This window comes from Tachypleus tridentatus, chromosome 13 (assembly GCF_004210375.1).
Source record: "Tachypleus tridentatus isolate NWPU-2018 chromosome 13, ASM421037v1, whole genome shotgun sequence".
Taxonomy (NCBI): domain Eukaryota; kingdom Metazoa; phylum Arthropoda; class Merostomata; order Xiphosura; family Limulidae; genus Tachypleus; species Tachypleus tridentatus.
In genome coordinates, this window is record NC_134837.1 from 97,186,176 (window position 1) to 97,206,973 (window position 20,798).

General features: G+C 32.3%; 1 protein-coding gene across 4 annotated transcripts; it reads left to right on the forward strand.

Annotated features, from left to right (window-relative positions):
- Positions 1 to 227: 227 nt before the first annotated feature.
- LOC143239056 (uncharacterized) lies at positions 228 to 18,788 on the forward strand. Of its 4 annotated transcripts, none has more exons than XM_076479843.1 (6): positions 228 to 347; positions 4,328 to 4,490; positions 15,822 to 15,881; positions 16,626 to 16,803; positions 16,964 to 17,044; positions 18,652 to 18,788. In XM_076479843.1, exons 2-5 carry the CDS (start codon positions 4,431 to 4,433, stop codon positions 17,026 to 17,028), a joined length of 363 nt encoding a protein of 120 aa, XP_076335958.1. In that variant the 5' UTR covers positions 228 to 347; positions 4,328 to 4,430; the 3' UTR covers positions 17,029 to 17,044; positions 18,652 to 18,788. The 4 variants fall into 4 exon arrangements, with proteins under 4 accessions (XP_076335958.1, XP_076335961.1, XP_076335962.1 ...); XM_076479846.1 differs by having other exon boundaries at positions 15,843 to 15,881; XM_076479845.1 differs by lacking the exon at positions 228 to 347 and adding an exon at positions 3,395 to 3,413.
- Positions 18,789 to 20,798: the final 2,010 nt, after the last annotated feature.

Genomic DNA, 20,798 nt, shown 5'->3' on the forward strand with positions numbered 1-20,798 from the left:
CTTTAATCCTGAAGAACTAAATTTATAGTTCCAATCATGAGTTTTAAAAATAATACTTTCTAGTACCTTTACGAGATTTCAAGTAATGTGCATATTTACACATAAGTGGATTTGCCACTTTATTAGTTTGTTTCTGCAACTCAACGGACTTTCCAAGAACAAAAACGAAAATTATTTGGTGATTCGCCAAATCACCAAATACCGACAGTTGCAGTCGGTAAATCGACAAACAACTCATTCTTCTGTAGTATTAATCCCACATCAAATTCTCGACTCTTGTTTCTAATGTAAATTTTTATGTAGCTTTTTCTCTGCTGCAGTGGCATCGTTCTGTGGATACTAATCTCGTGAGTTGCTTTTACTGGATTCACTTTAAGCTTTCTCATGAATGTGCCTAGTTATTCTCATTGTCAGTAGAACTGTTCCTTGCCTAATTCTTGACCTCATTTCTTAATGTACGTGACCTTTCTCATGCTATTTCTTCTCACATACCCAGAAATATCTATTATGTAGATTCTTCTTAATTTTTATTTTAGTATTGGAACTTATTTGTTTGAAATTAAGCACAAAACTACACAATGATCTATTCGTGCTTTGCCCATCTCAGATATCGAAACTCGGTTTCTAGCGTTCTAAGTCCGTAGATATACCGCTTTTCCCCTGAAGAAATTGCATAAAAATACTTAATATTCTCAACTGCTTCGCGACCATGCACTCATTTATTGATAAGGTTTTGTGTAGTACTGTTTTCGTCTAATGTATTTTTTTAAAGGTTTTGGAAAAGTGTTGAACTTTATGCTCGTGTAACCGAGAAGTACTTTTGAAACACAGGTCTATTCGATAGTAGCAGTAAAGACACTTCCAAGCTAAATACTACTGTATAAGGAAACCTAATGCAGACTTAATTCCTACCCATCAAATTACTACATTTAACTAAACATTAGTTCCATATTTTTAAACAATTGATTTTTCTTATAGTGTAGTAACGATAGTTATATAACCCTTTTCACATGTAAATTATTATACATAAGTCACTACGTGAAATATACACGGAGAACAATCTTCAACTTACGAATGCGTTTAGATTTGATAAACATTATTTGAACACATAGCTTACAAGGAATAACAGACTTATCTAGAAACGTCATAACCACATATCAGAGTAAAAAATATCAAAATGCCCATCATGCAAAATTAATTTTAATCATTTCTTATAACTGTATGTTATACCATATACATTATTTTATTAAACTACAATGAGTATCTTTGGAGATATATTTACACAAAATACCAGTTCAAACAGGTTAAAAAATAAAGAAGTATTATAATGTATTTATGGTCGTGAGAGATTTTGATATATAATATCGAAACAGATTCATAGATACAAATAAACTGTTCTTTTTTGTAGCAGAAAACTACACAAGATATTGCTTGATATAATATCATTTGTTGAAAAATTTCAGACAAATGTCTTTTGTTAAAAGGTAAAATGAGACGAGTGTTTTTTTGATATCGTAAAAGAATGTTACTTATATGAGCTTTGGTAACGTAAGTTCTAATCTATAATAGGGTTAGATTGTTTTAGAAATAGTAAAAAGAGGGACTGTTTAATTTTAAAAATTTTGTAATCATTAGTAGTGTATGATCTCTTTCACAGTTCAACCTAAACCCTTGATATGATATGAAAAAGTAGCAACTAAGCTGTCTTTTTTTTTTTAACATTAACATCAGTGTTGTACAACTAACAGTTAAAAATTACATCTCTCACTTGTCACGTCAAATTACTCTTTCAAGGACACCCAGGTTCGTTTTACTTGATTTTGTTACTGTCAAATAACCAGTTTGAAAGAATTTCATATCCTGAGTCCTGAACTTTAATAATATCTCAAATAGGTCGAGAGATGACGGTACACTGAACTAAAATTTGTACTTAGAAACAAACAAACTCAGCCATTCAATGGCTAAAAAACGTAGATTCATAGTCAATCCAAAAATATTTATAATTAATTTTATTGTCAGTATAACTTGTTGAATTTTATGTTTCATACAGAAGTATTAACCAAACTGTTTACAGTTTGTGATAGAGTGATGTGGGGTTCAATAAAAAGGTTAAGTTTGATTAAAAATTGGCGCCGCAAAACAGATTCTCAAGATATCTTAATCTTCCTTTCTTGTTTATCATATTAACAAGTGATAAATAAAGTAATTGTAGTTTAGTAATTTCTTGATTTCATGTTGTACTTTAGGAAAAATTTTCGTCATTTCTGTATAAATTTGCTTCCGATTATGATCATAAAATAAGAAAATTCCTGATGGCGTCTTCTTTTCTTAAGCGTTTTGGGGAAACACTCTGGGGTTTTTAGAGATGTAAGTGTTTCTTAATCCTCTTTCACATACCAAAGAAAAGTGTCAACTATTACAATCACGTAAGAATGGAGTATCAAACTCTACAGTCTCCCGGTGGTACAGCGCTAAGTCTACGGATTCATAACGCTAAAATCAGGGATTCGATTCCCCTCGGTGGATTCAGCAAATAGTTCGATGTAGCTTTATTATAAGAAAAACATAAACTGTAGACGAGTGATATTTTGACAGGAAATAGTGATAAAAAGCAATACTGCTGAAAGCTAGTTTCAGTTGATAACTTTCTTGTTTAAGGAAGATACTAATCGAAAAATATAAAGTTTAACTTCAGGAAAGCCAGGAATTATGTTACGTTAGCTAGCTGAAGTATACATTAGAAGATGATTCTAATTACACGGTGTTGTTGGGTTTGAAGTTTTAAATTAGGAACATGGAACATATAACAGATAAACATGGACGATTAGTCTAATGGATGAAGAATTTTAGCAACGAATATTCCATAGAAAAATGACTATTTTGCAAATTGTTTTAACTATCTTATATTTCTAGATATGCTACTTCTAGGTACATTTCCTCTCAAACGTATTACGTAAAATTTAACATCCAAGAAAACGTTATTATCGTGAAGACAAATTTTAACTTTAAAAATGTTTGATAGTTTCTGTTGAGACATTTGTGAAATATAATAGTTTGAGTTTTTAGTTTCTTTATTTTAATATATTACAGGCCCCACCAGTTGATTTGGTGACAGATGTTGAACTCTAGCTACTACAAAAAATTAAGGGGTGCTCTTCCTATTAGCTCCAAGTAGTTATGTCATTTGCATACAAAGATGTCTGAGTGAGAAGCAAAAAAAAAAGTTATAAAAGTCGTAGACGAGCCCTGAGAAATTTCACTTTATAAAGGAAATACATCAGTTGCACGGTTATTGATATTCTTTTTTTAATCACTATTGAAAATTAGAAATTCAATGATTTACAATGAGAAATTTTATAGCGGAGCCAACTCTCTGAGACTAGTTATGTTAAGGACCTTTTTTGAATAATACGGTAATTATAGTATGGTTAAGATGAATATCATTATAAAGACTTTCTGTTTACGGACTCGGCGGCATTCGGTGTATGTCGATGCTTTGGTTATGAGTTCTGAATATTAGAGTATGTTATATCGTTCAAGGAACCACAAAAATTTTATAAATATATATATTTCCAAATAAAATTTATAGTATAATTTCAAGAGACTTATAGAACGATATATATCTGGATTTGTAGATTGAAGGCTATTTTTGGAAATGACTTTGACAAGAGACATTTTTCAAATTCCAGACAGTTGTTTAGTAGTCAGCTTGAAAACATAAATTGAGTAAATCACAAAAGTCAGAGACAAGTTTGGAAGCCTTTGTTAAAGCAAGATTTGGAATTTCATTTTTGCATGGGAGCAAATTAGAGAATATTTTTAAAAAATTGAAAACTATTATTTTCGACAGCAGAAACTGCGACTGTATTATTATACTTGAGTTTGTGAATAATATTAGAAGTAGAGTTGTTAAAAACAAACTAAATGTGTGACAAAAAAAGAGAGAGATTTTATGCAGAGTCACTGATTAGAACGTAAAAAGTTTGTTACTTTAAATCTTATTTTGTCTTGATTATTTTATATATGTTCTTTATTTTCTCTATTAATTGATGGTTCTAGAGAACATTGCGAGTAGAGGTAAATAAACGTCTAAACGACTATTTTCTTGAATACGAATGTGGTTTTTATAGAGTAAGTTCCTGGAAGTTTAAAGTACGGTAAATGAGGCGAGAAGAAATGGATATTTGTATGATATCAGAAACAACGTTTGTTTCGAAGAAAAAAGTGTTTGTTTCCAAGATCTTGGACAGTAAGAGCGATTGTACAGAAAATGAGAAGTAATTATCAACAATTACATTTAATGTTTTTTGGTTTTTTTTATCCTTAGAGAAACTGTAAGTTCAAGGAAAGGATGAATGTCTAGTGATTGTCGTACGTGTGGGAGATTTCAAACAAGATGGGACTGTGATCCTTAACCAAAATTCACTAGAATGTTAAATGAAAAACAAAGAACAGACAGCTTAGTCAAAAATATTTTGAAAGCTTTTCTGGTGAGTATGAATAAAATTATTGTTGTTATTTTCTATGAAATATTGTAAAATAGTAGTATTAAAAACTGACTTAATACAATGAAAATCACGATACTTATAAGTTTGAATCTTTTGTAGCAGTTATTCTGGAGTTTAAGTTGTCAACTCACTGTAGGAGAGTCATATCAAGGATACAACAATAAGTGGATAATTGGGAAGATATAAATATTGCGTAGGATATGTCCATTTCAAATGGATATGAGAACATCAGAGTAAACTGTTTAGTAGTAACTATTTTTGTAACTCACAAATATTTTTCTAATACTCGCTGATTTAAGCTTAAAGTAACATTTTAATCAGGAAAGGAGAAGTGAGAAGAATAGTTTAATGAGGTTTCGTTAATGGTAGTTAAACCTGGATTATGACCTAAAGAGTTCGTAAAGTTTTTCTGTACTGTATTTTAATTAAAGTTTTAATACCTATACCACCAGTCTTGAGAATAAATTTTACTTCAAGTGGGCTTCTCGTCATCATGAGGTTTTTAGACCTGATTTTACGTTTCTACGTAGCTCACACAGCTTAAAAAAAATTAAAAGTTAGATCACCCTGAATATAAATTTGTAATATTAGCAGAAATAAGTGGAGGAAAATAAACAGAGAGACCGATATATATATATATAACTGGATCAAGGTTTGGATCGATATTATTGCAGTAACGATGAGTAATCTACGTACTTCATATAAGAACGTCTGCCTGATGATGGATATGACATCAAAGCAAAGTGAATGATGTAAGCAACAAATTAAATGAAAGTCTCGATGACATGAAATAACACAACATACTGTTGTTGCTTCTTATTAAGCACAAATCTATACAAAAGATTACTGTGCTCTGCCCAATACGGATATCGAAATCCGGTTTCTAGCAGTATAAGTTCGCAGACGTATCGCTATGCCACAAATATATAAGAATTGGATCTGGTTAATAAGGAAAACAATTTGCGACAGTAATAAGCCTGTCGTGATGAAGAAGAATCCCGTATGTAAGACTCGTGAGTATTAGTGAACTGATACGTCAAATATTTACATGTATTAATAGTTTCTATTCGCAGATTTGCGAGAAGATGGTGTTGGCTCTGGAAAACAATTAAATTATCTATCCTGAAAGACGAGGAGCACTATATTTAGATATGGTGGAATCAAGGACTGGGCTGGTATTAGGATTGGCTGTGCAAACAATTTTGCCAGCTACAGGAACGTTGGACTTTCCCAGCTTGCGCATAAACCTTTGCCTTTACGTATTGGACAGTCTAACACCAAATGTTTCTCAGCACATCTGATGCTTTTAACACGTGCAATACATTTCACATGGGTTTAGCTAAAGCTATGACAATTTTAACAGCAAAAAACAGATGTGAGAATAATTTTGGTTGTAGAATGAAATTAGTGTTCATGTAATTCCAAAAGAAGATGCATGATCAAATCGTCAAATTTAGAGTCTGTGGAATTCAGGATCAGACTGTTGGGATGAGCGCTCAGAAACCGTTGTTCTTGTGTGCACTATATGGTTTATACAAAACGAGCAACAAGTAATTTTGTGCTTTTGGCGTGGCATTTTTACTAATTAGGCTTTTGTACTGAAAACTATATTTCATGGCTGTTTGCAAAATGAATGGTCGTTAGATAGAGAATGACCGAACGTGACGACATGGACCTGAACAGCGTAGTGAGGTTCTCATATTGTTTTCATGTAAAGTACTCAACCTCTATATAAACAGAAAACTTGATGTTTTAAAACCTTATAACCCATGGTCAAGACTTAGAAACACGTTTCAAATAGAAATATGTTCAGTTAGAGCAGTAAAAATGCTTACGAGATAAATCATAGTACATTTTACTTCAACTCACAAGGCTTAAAAAAACAAGATTTTTAAAGCTATAATTAAAAAAAAACTTGGTTGTATAGCTTTAAACAGTCTTGTTTTGTTATTGATGTAGTAATATTAGCTCTAAGATGTAACATGAAAACTCATTTTGTGCCAAACACTACAAAAAATATTCTTAGAAAATAATTTTTCAACTTATAGTGCGTTTAAACTTTATGAATGCCATTTGAACTCACCACTGCATGAATATTATTAAAAAAAACGAATGTTTATACATAATTAATTTCTCATAAATGAATTTGGATGTATAAAACAATGTGTTTTCTTTAAAACACAGAACGAGCCCCTTTAAAGATGTATTATCATTGAACTAAATAGCTAATGTATTGTCGAAGAGAGACTTGCAATATTATATTTACCCTTTCCCTTGCTGGTGGTTTCTCTATAAATAAGTCTGAGCGTTTAGAACGCTGAAAACTGGTTTTGATCATCGCTGTGGACAGAGCATAGATTGTTCACTGTGTAGCTTCACGCATAACAAAACAGACCATCCAATATTATATTTATGGTTGAGAAAGTTTGTGAATTGAAACAAAGGTTTAAAGTAATTTACGTGCGATGTAAAAAAAAACATTATAGAGATACAAAACCTATTTCAGTGAAAAAAAGCCAAAATATTATACTTTTATTAGCCAAAAAACAGGATTCTGTTATATTTTAGTAAAATGTTTTGAGTGTAAAATCAAATTATTTTGTTTATAATAAGAGATCACTCAGGGAAGCTGTGATAACTTCAGTGTATTATTTGAAGTAAAAGTATATTCTTTTTAAATGATCAAGAGATAAAATGTTTTTATTACTTTTATCAGCTATTAATGTAGCTATTTCTTGGTTATGGTACATAGAATTTGTCATTTCAGCAGTTTTTTCCCTTGGTGTTAAAATGAATAATGAAGCTGTTCATTCACCTTACAATTAACATTTGCAGATAAACAACTTTTTATTATTAATTCGAAAAACTTGTGGGAAACGTTTTCAAGGGCAACTAGGATACTCTCGTTCGAGTGATGCAAATGACACAGTATTCATGTAATCTGACTGGTTTTTAATTCAAAACAGTTATTTGAAGTCATAACAACAGAGTCTGTTTATTTTTAGAATAACATTATATTATATCACCTGAGTATGCTTAGTAAAAGTACTGGAAATAACATACAGTGCCTTGGAAATGATTTTTATATTTTAATATTTTCTATTATTTCCTGCTGACCAACAAGTTTTTAAAATTTTCCTATATTAATAATAAGGGGGACTGTTTGTAGTACTAATTACTAATTTCATACCTCATTGAAAAAATATAGAACAGTGAACATTTTCAAGGAAGGATTTTTTTGGAAAGTACTGCAAGATAAAAGTGTTCGGATTGTGTAGATATAAGTTATAATGTTCTTTATATTAAAAGTGATTGGAAAAAAGGTTTTAAGAACTCAGTTTTTAGTAACGTATTTTCAAATTATATCAATAAAGATGTAATTATACTTTCACGTACAGTCCTAGCGAAAGTCATGCTCTTGTTGTGAGGAAAGTACTTTTATATAAAATTATGTTCAGTGATAAGGAAATGAATTGCACATAACGTAGTTATTTTTATAATTGTCTGAATCTAGAATAACTAAAGTTTAAATTTTTATGGACCTTTGTTTGCGATGTCATTCAATAGATGGCGATAAATTTTATTTATTATTTCTCTCCATTATAATAAGATTTGCTAGGGCTAATACTTATGGTGTAAATATTCAGCTGGAATAATATTCTATTAAACTGTTTCTCATTGTTTTAAATATTTGCAAAAATCTCAGTGCAAAAACTTGAATATAGACCCCCAGATGTGGGCATCTTTCATTGGCTAAGCGGTAAGTCTTCAGGCTTAACACTCTAAAATTCAGGTTTCGATACTTTTGTTAGGTAAAGCACAGATAACCCATTGTGCAGTTTCGTATTCAACAATAAAATATTATACGTACTTCCAGAAAGTGCAATTGGTTTAATTATTTGCTATTGAGAATAGTTTTCAAATATCTAAATATGTTTGATGTTTGAAAAATAAGAAATTTTAAATTTGTACGGATGTATGTATTTCATGATGAGGATCTTAGAATGATTGTATTCGATGAATACATCATAATGTGTTAACATACAGAAAGTTTTAAAAACCTATAAAATTTACTTTCGCTAATTAGTTATAAATACATTATTTCAGAATTCCAAAAATAATTATTTGCTGCACAGACTAAACAATATTCAAAGGATAAGTGAGAAATAAAAGGTTTTATAATTTTCTTTATTTGTTATTAACGGTTATTGAATTCTCTCAAAATATATTTGTTATCGCAGTACGACAGTGAGTTAAATAAGTGCGATACTGAAAGTAATAAGATTTGGAGTATTTAAAACATTTATTTATTTATATAAAACGTAACATTTATGCGATAATTTATTCTTGAAGAAAAGCGAAATTACTAATAGACTTATTAATCTTTGTGAATGTTAAATTAATTCTATAGGTTTTGGAGATCTGGATAATGTTGCTTTAGCGCCAAGCTACACAATGAACTCCATACATTATGTCCACTGCAGGAAACAAACCCCAGATTAAAGTATTACAGGCCCTTAAACTTACCTTTCATCGACAAAGAAACATTTCTCTTCTCATAGATTTTATTAGAGTTTTAGGACTATAACAAGTTTAAACATGGTTTTTCATCCACTTACTTATGTTCAAACTTTCCTTTCTGCAAGAATTTGTTTTGAAAAGATTAATATTTCTGTTTAATCATCGAGTATTACGCTTATGTTACAGTTGACGATTTTCATACGGAAAAAGGATAAGCGTGATCTAGTGATTAGCGTGCCAAATCTGTATACATGTCTCGTTGTTGCAAAATGACACTCCGCACCTTGGGGCCGAAGGTGGATTCTAAGAGCGACGACCAAATGATACCATTTTACTAGAATAGAGAAATAGTTGGTAATGGGCGCTGTTGATCAGCTGCTTTTCTTGTTCTCTACCAGCTAAAAAGTGGGAACAATTTGCGTAGCTACAAAAGGTTGAATAGGGAGATTAAAACAATTTTAAAATGCTAATCAGCAAGGTAACTGATAACCTCGGCCGAGATAAGTCGCAGTAAGACGAAATACAGTGGAGCGCCATTAAGCCGCGGTATTTGGGGGGTCAACCTGCTTAACCGCGGCTTAAACCTTTGTGACTGAAAAGCTGAAGTCGCCAACAGCTCCGCCGAGGAGCCTCATCCGGGCCATTGCGTGATCGTTATAATATTAATATATAGACTATTCAGATACAATTGACAAGTGCCGTTTTAACACAAACGACCAATGCATTGCGATGGTTCGCTTTTCCCCTTTTTAATAAATAAAATATACAACACAATTTTGGTTAAGATTTATTAATAATATAAAGATTACAATAAAAATAAACCGTTTTATTGTAAAATTTCGTCTTCCCGTGTTACATGCGTACCGCCATTTTAAATCTCGTGGTAGCGATATTGCGCAGTTGCATAAATTATTAAATTTTTAATACCGAATTTATTAACTGGCAGTTAAACAATAAGAAAAAACAAATGAAATATATTTCAAACCATTTTATTTCACATTTTTAAAAACATAACAAATATAACAAAAAAGTTAGTTTCATGCTGAGTTATGAGACTGTGAAAAACTTTAAAAAGCCAGGTAGTAGATTTAATACATCAAAAATTTTGGGACAAGACTTGTTACAGCGGCTTAAGCGATTTCGCGGTTAATTGGTCCGCGGCTTAATGGCGCTCCACTGTATATTAGAAATACATTTTGACATTGTCTAGCGTTTCGCAGGTAGTGGAATGGGTATGTGATAGCCGTTTCCGGTGCAAAACATTCACACACTCAAATGAGCACAATGCGTTAAGATCGTGGTCAAAATATTTCTTGTATTTAACATTTGAGAACGAAGAAGTATGAATACACTTGGACCCAGGCAACAGTATATTACATAGCCAAAAAAAGATAACTGTCTGGTACAGCCACATAAGTCACTTGTACAAACTTTTCGCTTATGACATGTCTGTTCAACCGTTATGTGGATCAGCAACTGAAGAAGTGAGCTTGTATTCGTGTTCTTTACTCCAGACGAAGCGCTTGCGCAATCGGACTGTTGAATAGGTGATAGGAAACCGTCATATTCGTTCACAAGATTACTCATAGAAAGCAGCAGGGTGGAGTGGCGTGCTTTGGGCATGACAGCTTTTACTATTGAAATTATGATCGAGCGTGGCAATATGGATCTGAATAATGGGAGGTTATAAGTTCGTTCTAGTATAATGTATTCAACCTCTGGAGAGGTTGTGTAGTTTTTCACAGATATTCGAAACGAACAAAGAAACAAGCCTGGAAAAGGAGCTGTAAACAAAGCTACAGATGTTTTTATATAATCGCAACTTCTCGTTATGCATTGATAATTACTGTAATAAGGTTACTGTATTTTTAACTATATAAAATTTTATCACGTTATTCTCACTGTTGAGAATAGAAATAAGAAGTTATTTTAGATAGTCTAGAATTTATTTTGTTTGTTTGAGGGCAAAGCTATATAATAAGCTATCCGTATTCTGTCCACCAGGGGGAATCTAACACCTAATCTAACCTTGCATTCTACTTGTTTGTTTCTAAAAGTTAGTTGAGACTACTTGTGAAGTAATAACTTGGTAAATGCATCGTTGTGAGAGGGAATGAAATAATGCTTAGACATTAGTAGTAATGAAAGTACAGTGTTTAGTATATTGTAGTAATGAAGTGTGATATTAAATGAACAGTTTCGAATGTTAAAAGTCTTAATCACATTATGCTATCTTTATTACTTCACATTTTCACAGCTAAAGCGATCACTTTAATCATTTATATGCAAAACGGCTCGTTTGGGTTGAGAAAATATTTTACATAGAAGAGCGAACAACGTTTCGACCTTCTTCGGTCATCGTCAGGTGCAGGTTTATGAACCTGATCAGGTTCATATCAAGATCAGGTCAGGCGGGACTGAATTATTTGTTTACAACCAAGCATTTATTTGTTCTTATACTTCATTCGTATCCTATTATTTCAATGTTACTCCCTGTTTTTGAACGCTGTTTTGTATAGCATAATGATGTGTTACAAAATTGGTTGATTTGAAATAATTTTATATGTCTATTATGTTATTATTTTACTTGTCTGTTATGTTTACGAATTTTGGTCTCTCTTGGTATTTTTCATTCTTCTGTTGTTTCGGAATCCACGTTTACAGGGGACGCTAAATATAGTGTTTTATTTTCTCTTCAGTGGGCCTTTACATTGTTTGATGTGTACTAATCGTGATACTATTTTGTTGTGGTTTGAACAGTATTCTGAAACCACAACAAACTAGGATCACAGTTAGCAGACTTCAAACCATATTGTTTACATATCGTCCCTATGTTTTCAATTATACCGCCTGTAGAACATGACTATATTTCTGTAATTTTTCTCCTGGTTATCACATTTATATATTTCTTTATGAAATGTTCAGGGTATCCATTAAATAGACTGGAATATTGCTAAAATTGTAAGAAATGAACCATCCATGAGAAAAAGGAAAGATAAGGAAAACTTCCACATCAACCTAGTTGATGACATTTTAGGTCAACCCAGATTAAAAGTCAGAAAAACTGGATGCTCTTCTTAGTTAGATGATTCAGAGTCTGAATCGGGGAGATCCCAGTAGAACGCATCAGACTTCCAACAAAAATTCCTAGGATCGAACCTTGGTTACTTAAAACACGTGCGTTTGTGCGTTTTTCTTATAGCAAAGCCGCAAAGGCTATGAAACATAGTAAAGCATAGGCTTTACTGAACTTCAGTTGTTAATAAAGAAAATTTGTTCTTGGAATATTGTCTGAAGGTCAGACACGTAAGTTTCGAGAACAGTGTCAATTACCTGGTAACTACGTGAATTAACAGGTTAGTGGCAACAGAAAGACATGAATACGACATTGATATACTTGTTGAGGTTGAAAATATAATGCAACAAAATGCTGCTTAAATCAGAAAAACTCAAAAATTAATTTATTTTTGTATTTTTCCGAGTTTGTTTAGTAAAGAGTCACGAAAACGATTTCAGGCAAAGAAATCAAGCTAAAAACAAATGATAGACATTTGCTCAGAGGACGATAGTGTAGATTTGTCTCAGACAATTTTTTGGATCCGATAGGGATCTTGTGAATAATTGTCTTTCTGACAATTCATTGGAGAGTAACAATGATAAAAGTGAAAGATTTCGTTCAACTGGTGAAGTTTCGTCTGCTAGAAGAAAAATCACCTACGAGAAAGAAAATGATTCACAGATCTCTTTACTATTTAAATATGCACTCCAAAAGAATGAACTATTTTAATTCATAATTATATTTGTTTAACTATTAGAAAACGAATTAGAAAACGAAAAATAATTTTGTGGTTTCAGTGAGCACATTTTATACAACTCTGCGAATATGAATAAAACGCCAATAATTAAGTTTTGGTCGCAAAGTACAAAAAACTTTATTCAATACATTATATTCGAAAATTAAAGAATAAATCTGATATAGCTAATTCTCTAATGAAATAGTTTGATATCCGAAGCTCCTTGTGTCCAATGATAATTAAACGTAAAGCTGGTATTATAATTAGGTCTATGAATAGATTTTTTCTGTTACTTTTTGATTTATTTTTAGTGATTAAAGCATATTTAATAATAAGAAAATTTAATTTACACTCTCAGTCAATTATTTACATCTTTATGAGCTCGGTTTAACACTCCTACGAAAATTGGGGCCTAATAGGCCCCAGAGCAACTTGAAAGGTTATTAATATTAGGCTAATAATTTTGTTTTTAAATGAAATTGCCATTAACTGACCCTATCCCTTTATATTTTAAGGAGCAATAATATTTGGACTTTTCAGACATTTGCGAAATAATATTTAAAATTTTTTTTTAAAACATCCACTAAGGGTATTTTGGGGCCTATTAGGCCCCAGATCAAAAAACATAAAAATGACTTTATTTATTCCCTGAATAATTCTAGAACAGGCCTGGGCAACCGAAAAAAGCAAATTATAGTAAAAATATATTAATTTTACAACTTCTTTTCAAAAGATGGATATTTAGGATAATAACTCTACTCCAACAATAATTTTAGACGGTCCTGATTATTGCCTAGTTTGCCCACGCCTGTTCTAGAACATTCTAGAAACTTTACAGAAGTATTTAGAATAATCTAGAATATTCTTGAAGCTTCTAGAATATTCTAGAAGAATCCACAAATCCTATATATATAGGAGCTGAAATCTTCAAACCGTGTCAAAATGATATCTCTTGATGAAGCTGTACATTTACTGACAAAACCATCCGACGATGAAAGTGAACATGATAATGTCGAAGACTATTCTGAAAGTTGTGATGATGATCCTTCTGAAGCCGAAAATGATGAACAAATCGCGCCGTACCCTTCTGAAAGTGAAGAAAATAATCAAGAAGATCTTACTACGATGCCAGTAAACGAACTTTTGTCCAAAGATAAGAATTTTAGTTATTCAAATATATTCAATGGGAACCCAGGCATTACAAGGCAAGCTGCTCCAAGAGTCTCTACACCATTCGAAACATTCAAAATTTTCATTTCTGATAATATGATGGAACAGATCATTCACTCAACAAACACCGTCATGAAAGAACCAATTTTTGAAGAAGACCTCTGGAAATGGATCGCAGCTAATCTTTTCCTTGGAATAAGCAAATCCAAAAATGCATCGATAGATGAAATGTTTTCAACCGAATTCGGTTTGCCATTTTTGCGAAAACTGATTACACAAAACAAATTCAAAAAAATGTGCTCAAAAATCAGATTTGACATCCACTCTCAAAGAAATAGAGAAATCAAAGATGCCGCCATCTCTGGAGTCTGGAATTTTTTCATTGAAAATTGCAAAAATAGTTACAACCCAAGCGAATACCTGACAGTGGATGAACAACTATGTAACTTTAAAGGAAGAGTTGGCTTCAGAACATACATTCCGACAAAGCCTGGCAAATACGGAATAAAGATTTGGTGCCTAACAGATGCAAAGACAAGTTACCTCCTCAACGCTCAAATTTATACTGGAAAGGTTGGAAATACGACAGAAACAAATCAAGGAGAAAGAATAGTCAGAGAACTGAGTCAGCCATTTCTTGGAAAAGGAAGGACAATAACGACAGATAATTTCTTCACAACAATGACACTTGCCAAGTACCTACAAACAAAAAGAACAGGACTTGTTGGAACCATACGGAAATCAAGAACCTTCCTGCCTCCTGAAATAAATGCAAGATCTAGAGAGTTATCACCAAAGTTTTTCTACCATGACGACATCACTCTTCTCAGGCACGCAGACAAACCAGGAAAATATGTGCTACTACTGAGTTCTCAGCATCAGTCTGGTGAAGTAGAAGAGAATGGAAAGCCCGAAATCGTCAATCTTTACAATGCAACAAAGGCAGGTGTCGACACTCTCGATCAACTGGTGAGATATTATACAACAAAGAGGCGATCAAAGCGCTGGTCAGTCTGCATATTCTATAACATTCTAGATCTTGCTGCGTACAATGCTTTCGTTCTATACTCGACAAAACATCTAGAATTTCTTCGTCAACATAAATCAAGAGCCAGAAGAGAATTTATACGGCAATTGGTGCTTGAAATCAAAGAAATTTACTGCAAAGATAATGACAAAACAACCTCATGTGAACCGCCTGCAAAGAGGGCAAAAAGAGGACGATGCCATTTGTGCGGCAGATCAAAAGATAGACAGACGAAAATTGTTTGCTCAAATTGTAAAAAAAATATTTGTCAGAGCCATTCTAAAGTTGTTTGTAATGAATGTTGCTAAATCACTGTGTTTCTATTGGAAAATATATGGGGCCTGATAGGCCCCAAAATCACTTTAGTGGATGTAAATATTTTTTTCGTAGGAGTGTTAATGTTTGGAAGCTAATAATAATATAATTAAAAATCAACAATTGTTTCATTATATAACTTTGTAGTTTTAAGAAATTTTGCATTAAATGAAGGTTATAAAAACAATGATTAAGTGAAATAAATTTAAAAAATACTTAATTCTTACTCTCTGTTTAAATATGTAATCATAACAAATGTTCGAAAACGTCATTCTTGAAATAGTGACAAATATAGTAATATTAGGATAAGGATTTTTCGAATAAAACAAAATGAGGCTTTAGGTTTAACAAAAGACTTGAATTCGTTGCAATCTTTACGAGAATAAAATACACTGAAGGTAATAATATATGTCATAAGATGGTTATAATTCATTCTTGGAAGAAGCCAAAACAACAAAGGTTTTAAAAAAAATATTTATTAACCAGAACTTGTTTTCCATGTTCGAGGTCAAGAGTACTTTCTCACTGGAGGAAAATTCCACTCAGGTGACTATTTGTGGTTCATCTATGTATATATAAACACAATTATTGTCAATCCACAAAGTTGTGTTCTACGTTTATTAATAAAGTTACTTCGAAGGTGTACTAAGAAGGTAAGCCTTATTTTCTATTATGCCAAGGACTTTAACTGCTCGATCTACAATACACTGGTCAATTCCATCATGGTATATTTGTTGTTATATTTCTGTACTTTAACGTAATGTAAAACATACTGTTTTATAACATCAAATGTCATCATAAGAGTTATAATGAAAACAAACCTTTAGTTTAAAGTAATATAACAAGTCGAAACAAACGACCACAATTAAAGTAGGGAGTATTTGTTGACTCGGTTTGATATTTCACTAACGTTTATCCTTCGTGTGGTCAGAGAATTTTTTAAAAATCACTTATGCCAGTTTCGATTTCGTTTTGAAGAAATTTTTCTAAAACTTAAGAAGTAATGGACCAACCATAAATGATTTTAAAAAAGTAAATTATGTTAAAAAATAGGATAATTAAGTGAAGTAAACTCTGTACATTTGTGAAAAATATGTATTAATTATTAGAAAGACTATAACAATGGTATTACTCTGTACTGATGTCAGTACTTTTAACATGATATTTCTTTCCTTGTTATTATACGACTCTGAATACTCATATTCTGACAGTTTTAAAAGCACAAAGTGAAGAAGAATCAGTAGGAAAGATTGCAGTTTCAGTTAACTTTGTATCTCAATGTCTTCTTAGGTTCTGATCATGAATAAGTCAATGATCATAATTCTATGCCTGGTGACGCTGGGAATACCTGTTCAGAGCGGATCGAACTGCTATTACATATGCAATGTTATCGTTTGTCATAACAGTGTCTGCAAATATAAGTGTATCGTATATTGTAGTGGACTTGTACCATTTGGACTTCCTTCAGGTAAGGAGAACTTTTGTAAACTTTACTTTTTCCCAATATAAATATATATTTACCCGGTCTAGTGTAGTACCTACAAAAATGAACAAAACTGATGATTAATGATGATTATTAAAAGATTTAGATTAAGAATGTTCAAATGTCAGTTTATTTGTTTTTTTAGAAAAAACTGTGAAATACCCTGAAGGTGAAAAACCAGACAAGTTTGAGCTACCAGTTGAAACTTAAGCAACTATATTCAATGGTAAGATTTTTTTTTCCATTCAGAATAGTTAAACGGTCTAATAAAGAAATAGCTTAATATTGAAAACCAATAACAACAACAAATCATTAAAATTATATAAAAAAAGAAAACTTTAATTTTTTTCTCTTTAATATTACGTTGTTACATTTTATGACTACGTGCACTTTAAATATTAAAAATTCATGAATTCTGGGCGAAAATCCTTCCAATCCATTCTGTAATATATTAGGTCGATATGACAGTAACACGAGAGATGTGAATAGTTACAGGAAATTCAACCAAAATATCTATTACGAAATATTTTTTTGGTTTTCTAAGTAAATGAGTTTGTGAGAAAGTAATAAAGAGACTGGACACAATTGTACACCAACACTACAAAAAATCTTTATACGATTACGAATATTATAACCACTTTTACTCAATTTAGGTTACATTCTTTCCAAACTTTCATGGTTGAGATTTTGTTCTACACTGATTTAAGACGTATCTTACACAGCTAAGCAAATAACATAATGCTTACCAAAAGTGACTAGTACCACGTGAGTGTTCATTCCCGTAGTAAATAAGAAAAGCTGTACTCTGCAAATATCATCAATCTGTTTTTGGAGTGAACTGCTGCCTTCTTCCTACACAAATTGCAATTTACCATCAAGGTGTTATCTTCAGGGAATAACACAGAACTGCCGGCCAGAGCGCTCTGTGAAAAGTGCACCTGGACAGCAGACAAATTTTGGAAAAAACTACAACATTAAAATAAGAATATAGAAAATGTATGACATGTCATCCTAGCACATATTTTAGTCTTCACGATCAATATTTCAAGATTGTACTCAATCTTATATTAATTCTAATTTGAAAATCCAATTCAATATATACGCTCTTACTGGTCATAAAGTTCTGTAACTTTGTCTCGCTCCTATAAACACTTGAAACGCAGTGCAGACAATGCAACCTTATAGGAAAAAAATTAATCAAAGTTACGTCCTAGGAGATGTATTTCCTTCATGCTTTACAAATATGTGTTATTAAAAGTATAACAGTATCTGAAGCTTAAATTCATTTGTTTGACTATAAAAACGAATGTTTAATCAATATCAAAGAACTTTCAGGCAAATTTAAATTTAACTTTATCATGTATTTATATACTTTATTATATATTCCTGTGTGTGCAATCTCCTTAACTAGTGTTTGCTCGCTGTTAATAACTAATGTAAACAATGAGCTGTTTGTGCTCTGCCAAACGCAAGTGTCAAAAACCTATTTTAGTGTTATAAATCCACAGACTTCCTGCTGCGCCACAGTAGGTAATGTGTGTAACATGAACACAGTATCATACCTGTTCACATCATCTTGTTTTTATTATTATAAATAAGCATAGAATCGATTAAATAGTTACTTTTCTATAAAAGTTGCTATTTTACATAGTATACAAATTTAATAAACCCAAATAAAACATTTAGAGGCGAGAAATATGCAATTAAACCTTTACATAAACGATATAATTCTGTTTTTGTTTGCTTATTGTGGTTTGAGTGTAGATGTTACAAACAAAAGGATACTGTTGACATTCTATAATGTTCTAATTGTCAGCTTTTTTTTTTTCTCAGGTTCCTTTGGATATTTGGAGCATAGCATGCAAGAAGAATAGAACGTTTGATTTTATAAATTTTTACTTTTAAGCCGTGTATTGTTAAAAGGAACTTCGAATACTGGTTTTTGAAATAAAATGAACAAATAACTTCTTGCTATGTGATATTTATTTGGTTTATAATGTATTACTTACAGTAGTAATAGATTATTACCATTACTAACATGCAATATACATATATATATATATGTATATACATATATACTGTAATCCTCTCATGTAATCAGGCCCGACATGGCCAAACGTGTTAAGGCGTGCGACTCGTAATTCACGGGTTCGCATCCCCGTCGCACCAAACATGCTCGCTCTTTCAGCCGTGGAGGCGATATAATGTGACGGTCAATCCCACTATTCGTTGGTAAAAGAGTAGCCCAAGAGTTGGCGGGGGGTGGTGATGACTAGCTGCCTTCCATCTAGTCTTACACTGCTAAATTAGGGACGGCTAGCACAGATAGCCCTCGAGTAGCTTTGTCAATCCCACTATTCGTTAGTAAAAGAGTAGCCCAAGAGTTGGCGGTGGGTAGTGATGACTAGTTGCCTTCCATCTAGTCTTACACTGCTAAATTAGGGACGGCTAGCACAGATAGCCCTCGAGTAGCTTTGTGAATCCCACTATTCGTTAGTAAAAGAGTAGCCCAAGAGTTGGCGGTGGGTAGTGATGACTAGCTGCCTTCCATCTAGTCTTACACTGCTAAATTAGGGACGGCTAGCACAGATAGCCCTCGAGTAGCTTTGTGCGAAATTTCAAAAAACAAACAAACAAACTCATGTAAGTTGTAAACTCCTAAAGTACACAGGGCTAATAAAATTCAGAGGAGAGAACCTGAAGACCGAAAGTTTGTACACACATTGAAGGGTAAATGTTACTTTTGCTATTAAAGAGAAACTAATAGAGAACCATTATTTATTTGTCTTTACCGAAAAGCTATAGTTCTAAGAAAGCGTTCAAACAAGTTGGGAACGCATGTTCTACTTCTCATGTCTTAACTCAATTTTTAACTGCTACAGAACCAAATATTCCATTATCGTTAAAGGACCGTAGAACTTTTATTAGTAAGTACACTAGTAGGATTCGTACACTGACGTGGCATACATGTAATGAATGAATTAGAGAGCTGCTGAAAACACGTGGTCTACTCGTTTATTAGAGATATTTTTGGTTCATCAACTCTGCACGGAGGTCAGTCATCTGTTGCTAACCGTTATTTGTTTCAAGGTATCTCACAAATGTTCAATGAATTTCAAGTTTATTCACTATTCAGGCCAGTTTGGTAGTCAGCACTTTCTTCTACAATGTTTGTTTTTCACACAGTTTTACATAGTGAGATAAGAATTAAGACCTATTGAAATGAAGTATGACCAATGTATTGACATATTCACTGGGAATGATCAGGTGATGCGAGTTTTTCAATGCGTTAATAATAGTATTATGTGAAATACACAGTATTGTGCAAAAGTGTTAGGACAAAATAATATTTTTCATTCTTTTCATTTCATGGGGCTTCGATCTACAAATATTGTCAGTTGACTAAAATCTACTAAAAAGTATAAAAATCGGACTGTTTGTGACAGGAAAAGGGTGTCATGGACGCACGAATTGAAGTTTAAAATATTTGGTTCAAAGCGTCGACTGTACTCTGACAGATCAAGTATACCTCGATGCATAACACCTACCATGAAGAATGGGGAAGGCAGTGTGATGATTTGAAAATGTTTTTCTGCTGAGGTGACAGGATATATTTGCGATACAGGTGACAGGAGATATAGATGAAATAATGGACAATCAGATAAAGAATTCTACTACAAAAAAAGATAATGTCTCAAACACTCATCCAACCCATAGAGAAATTACATAACTAAGAAGGAAGCTGCAGGAGTCATTCAAATGATACAATGGTCCTCACAGAGCTCCGATTTGAACCCACGTGAGCAGATGTGGGACTTGATAGATTAAAAACTTGATGAATCAAAAGTAACTTCCAAAGAAACTTTTTAGGGTGTAAATTAGAGCCTGAAGTCTAAATTTTGACTCTGTCTTACACATTTGTATTGTATACAAAACCTGTTGTTGTATTTTTGCGTGTCTTGTTTATTTCAATGACAAAC

Bases quoted from the DNA above. Each gene is read 5' to 3' on its own strand.
- LOC143239056 (XM_076479843.1), top strand. From the start codon at position 4,431: ATGTTAAATGAAAAACAAAGAACAGACAGCTTAGTCAAAAATATTTTG. The intron at 15,882-16,625 runs GTGACTATTTGT...ATGTCTTCTTAG, and splicing joins TGGAGGAAAATTCCACTCAG to GTTCTGATCATGAATAAGTC. The intron at 16,804-16,963 runs GTAAGGAGAACT...TTGTTTTTTTAG, and splicing joins ACCATTTGGACTTCCTTCAG to AAAAAACTGTGAAATACCCT.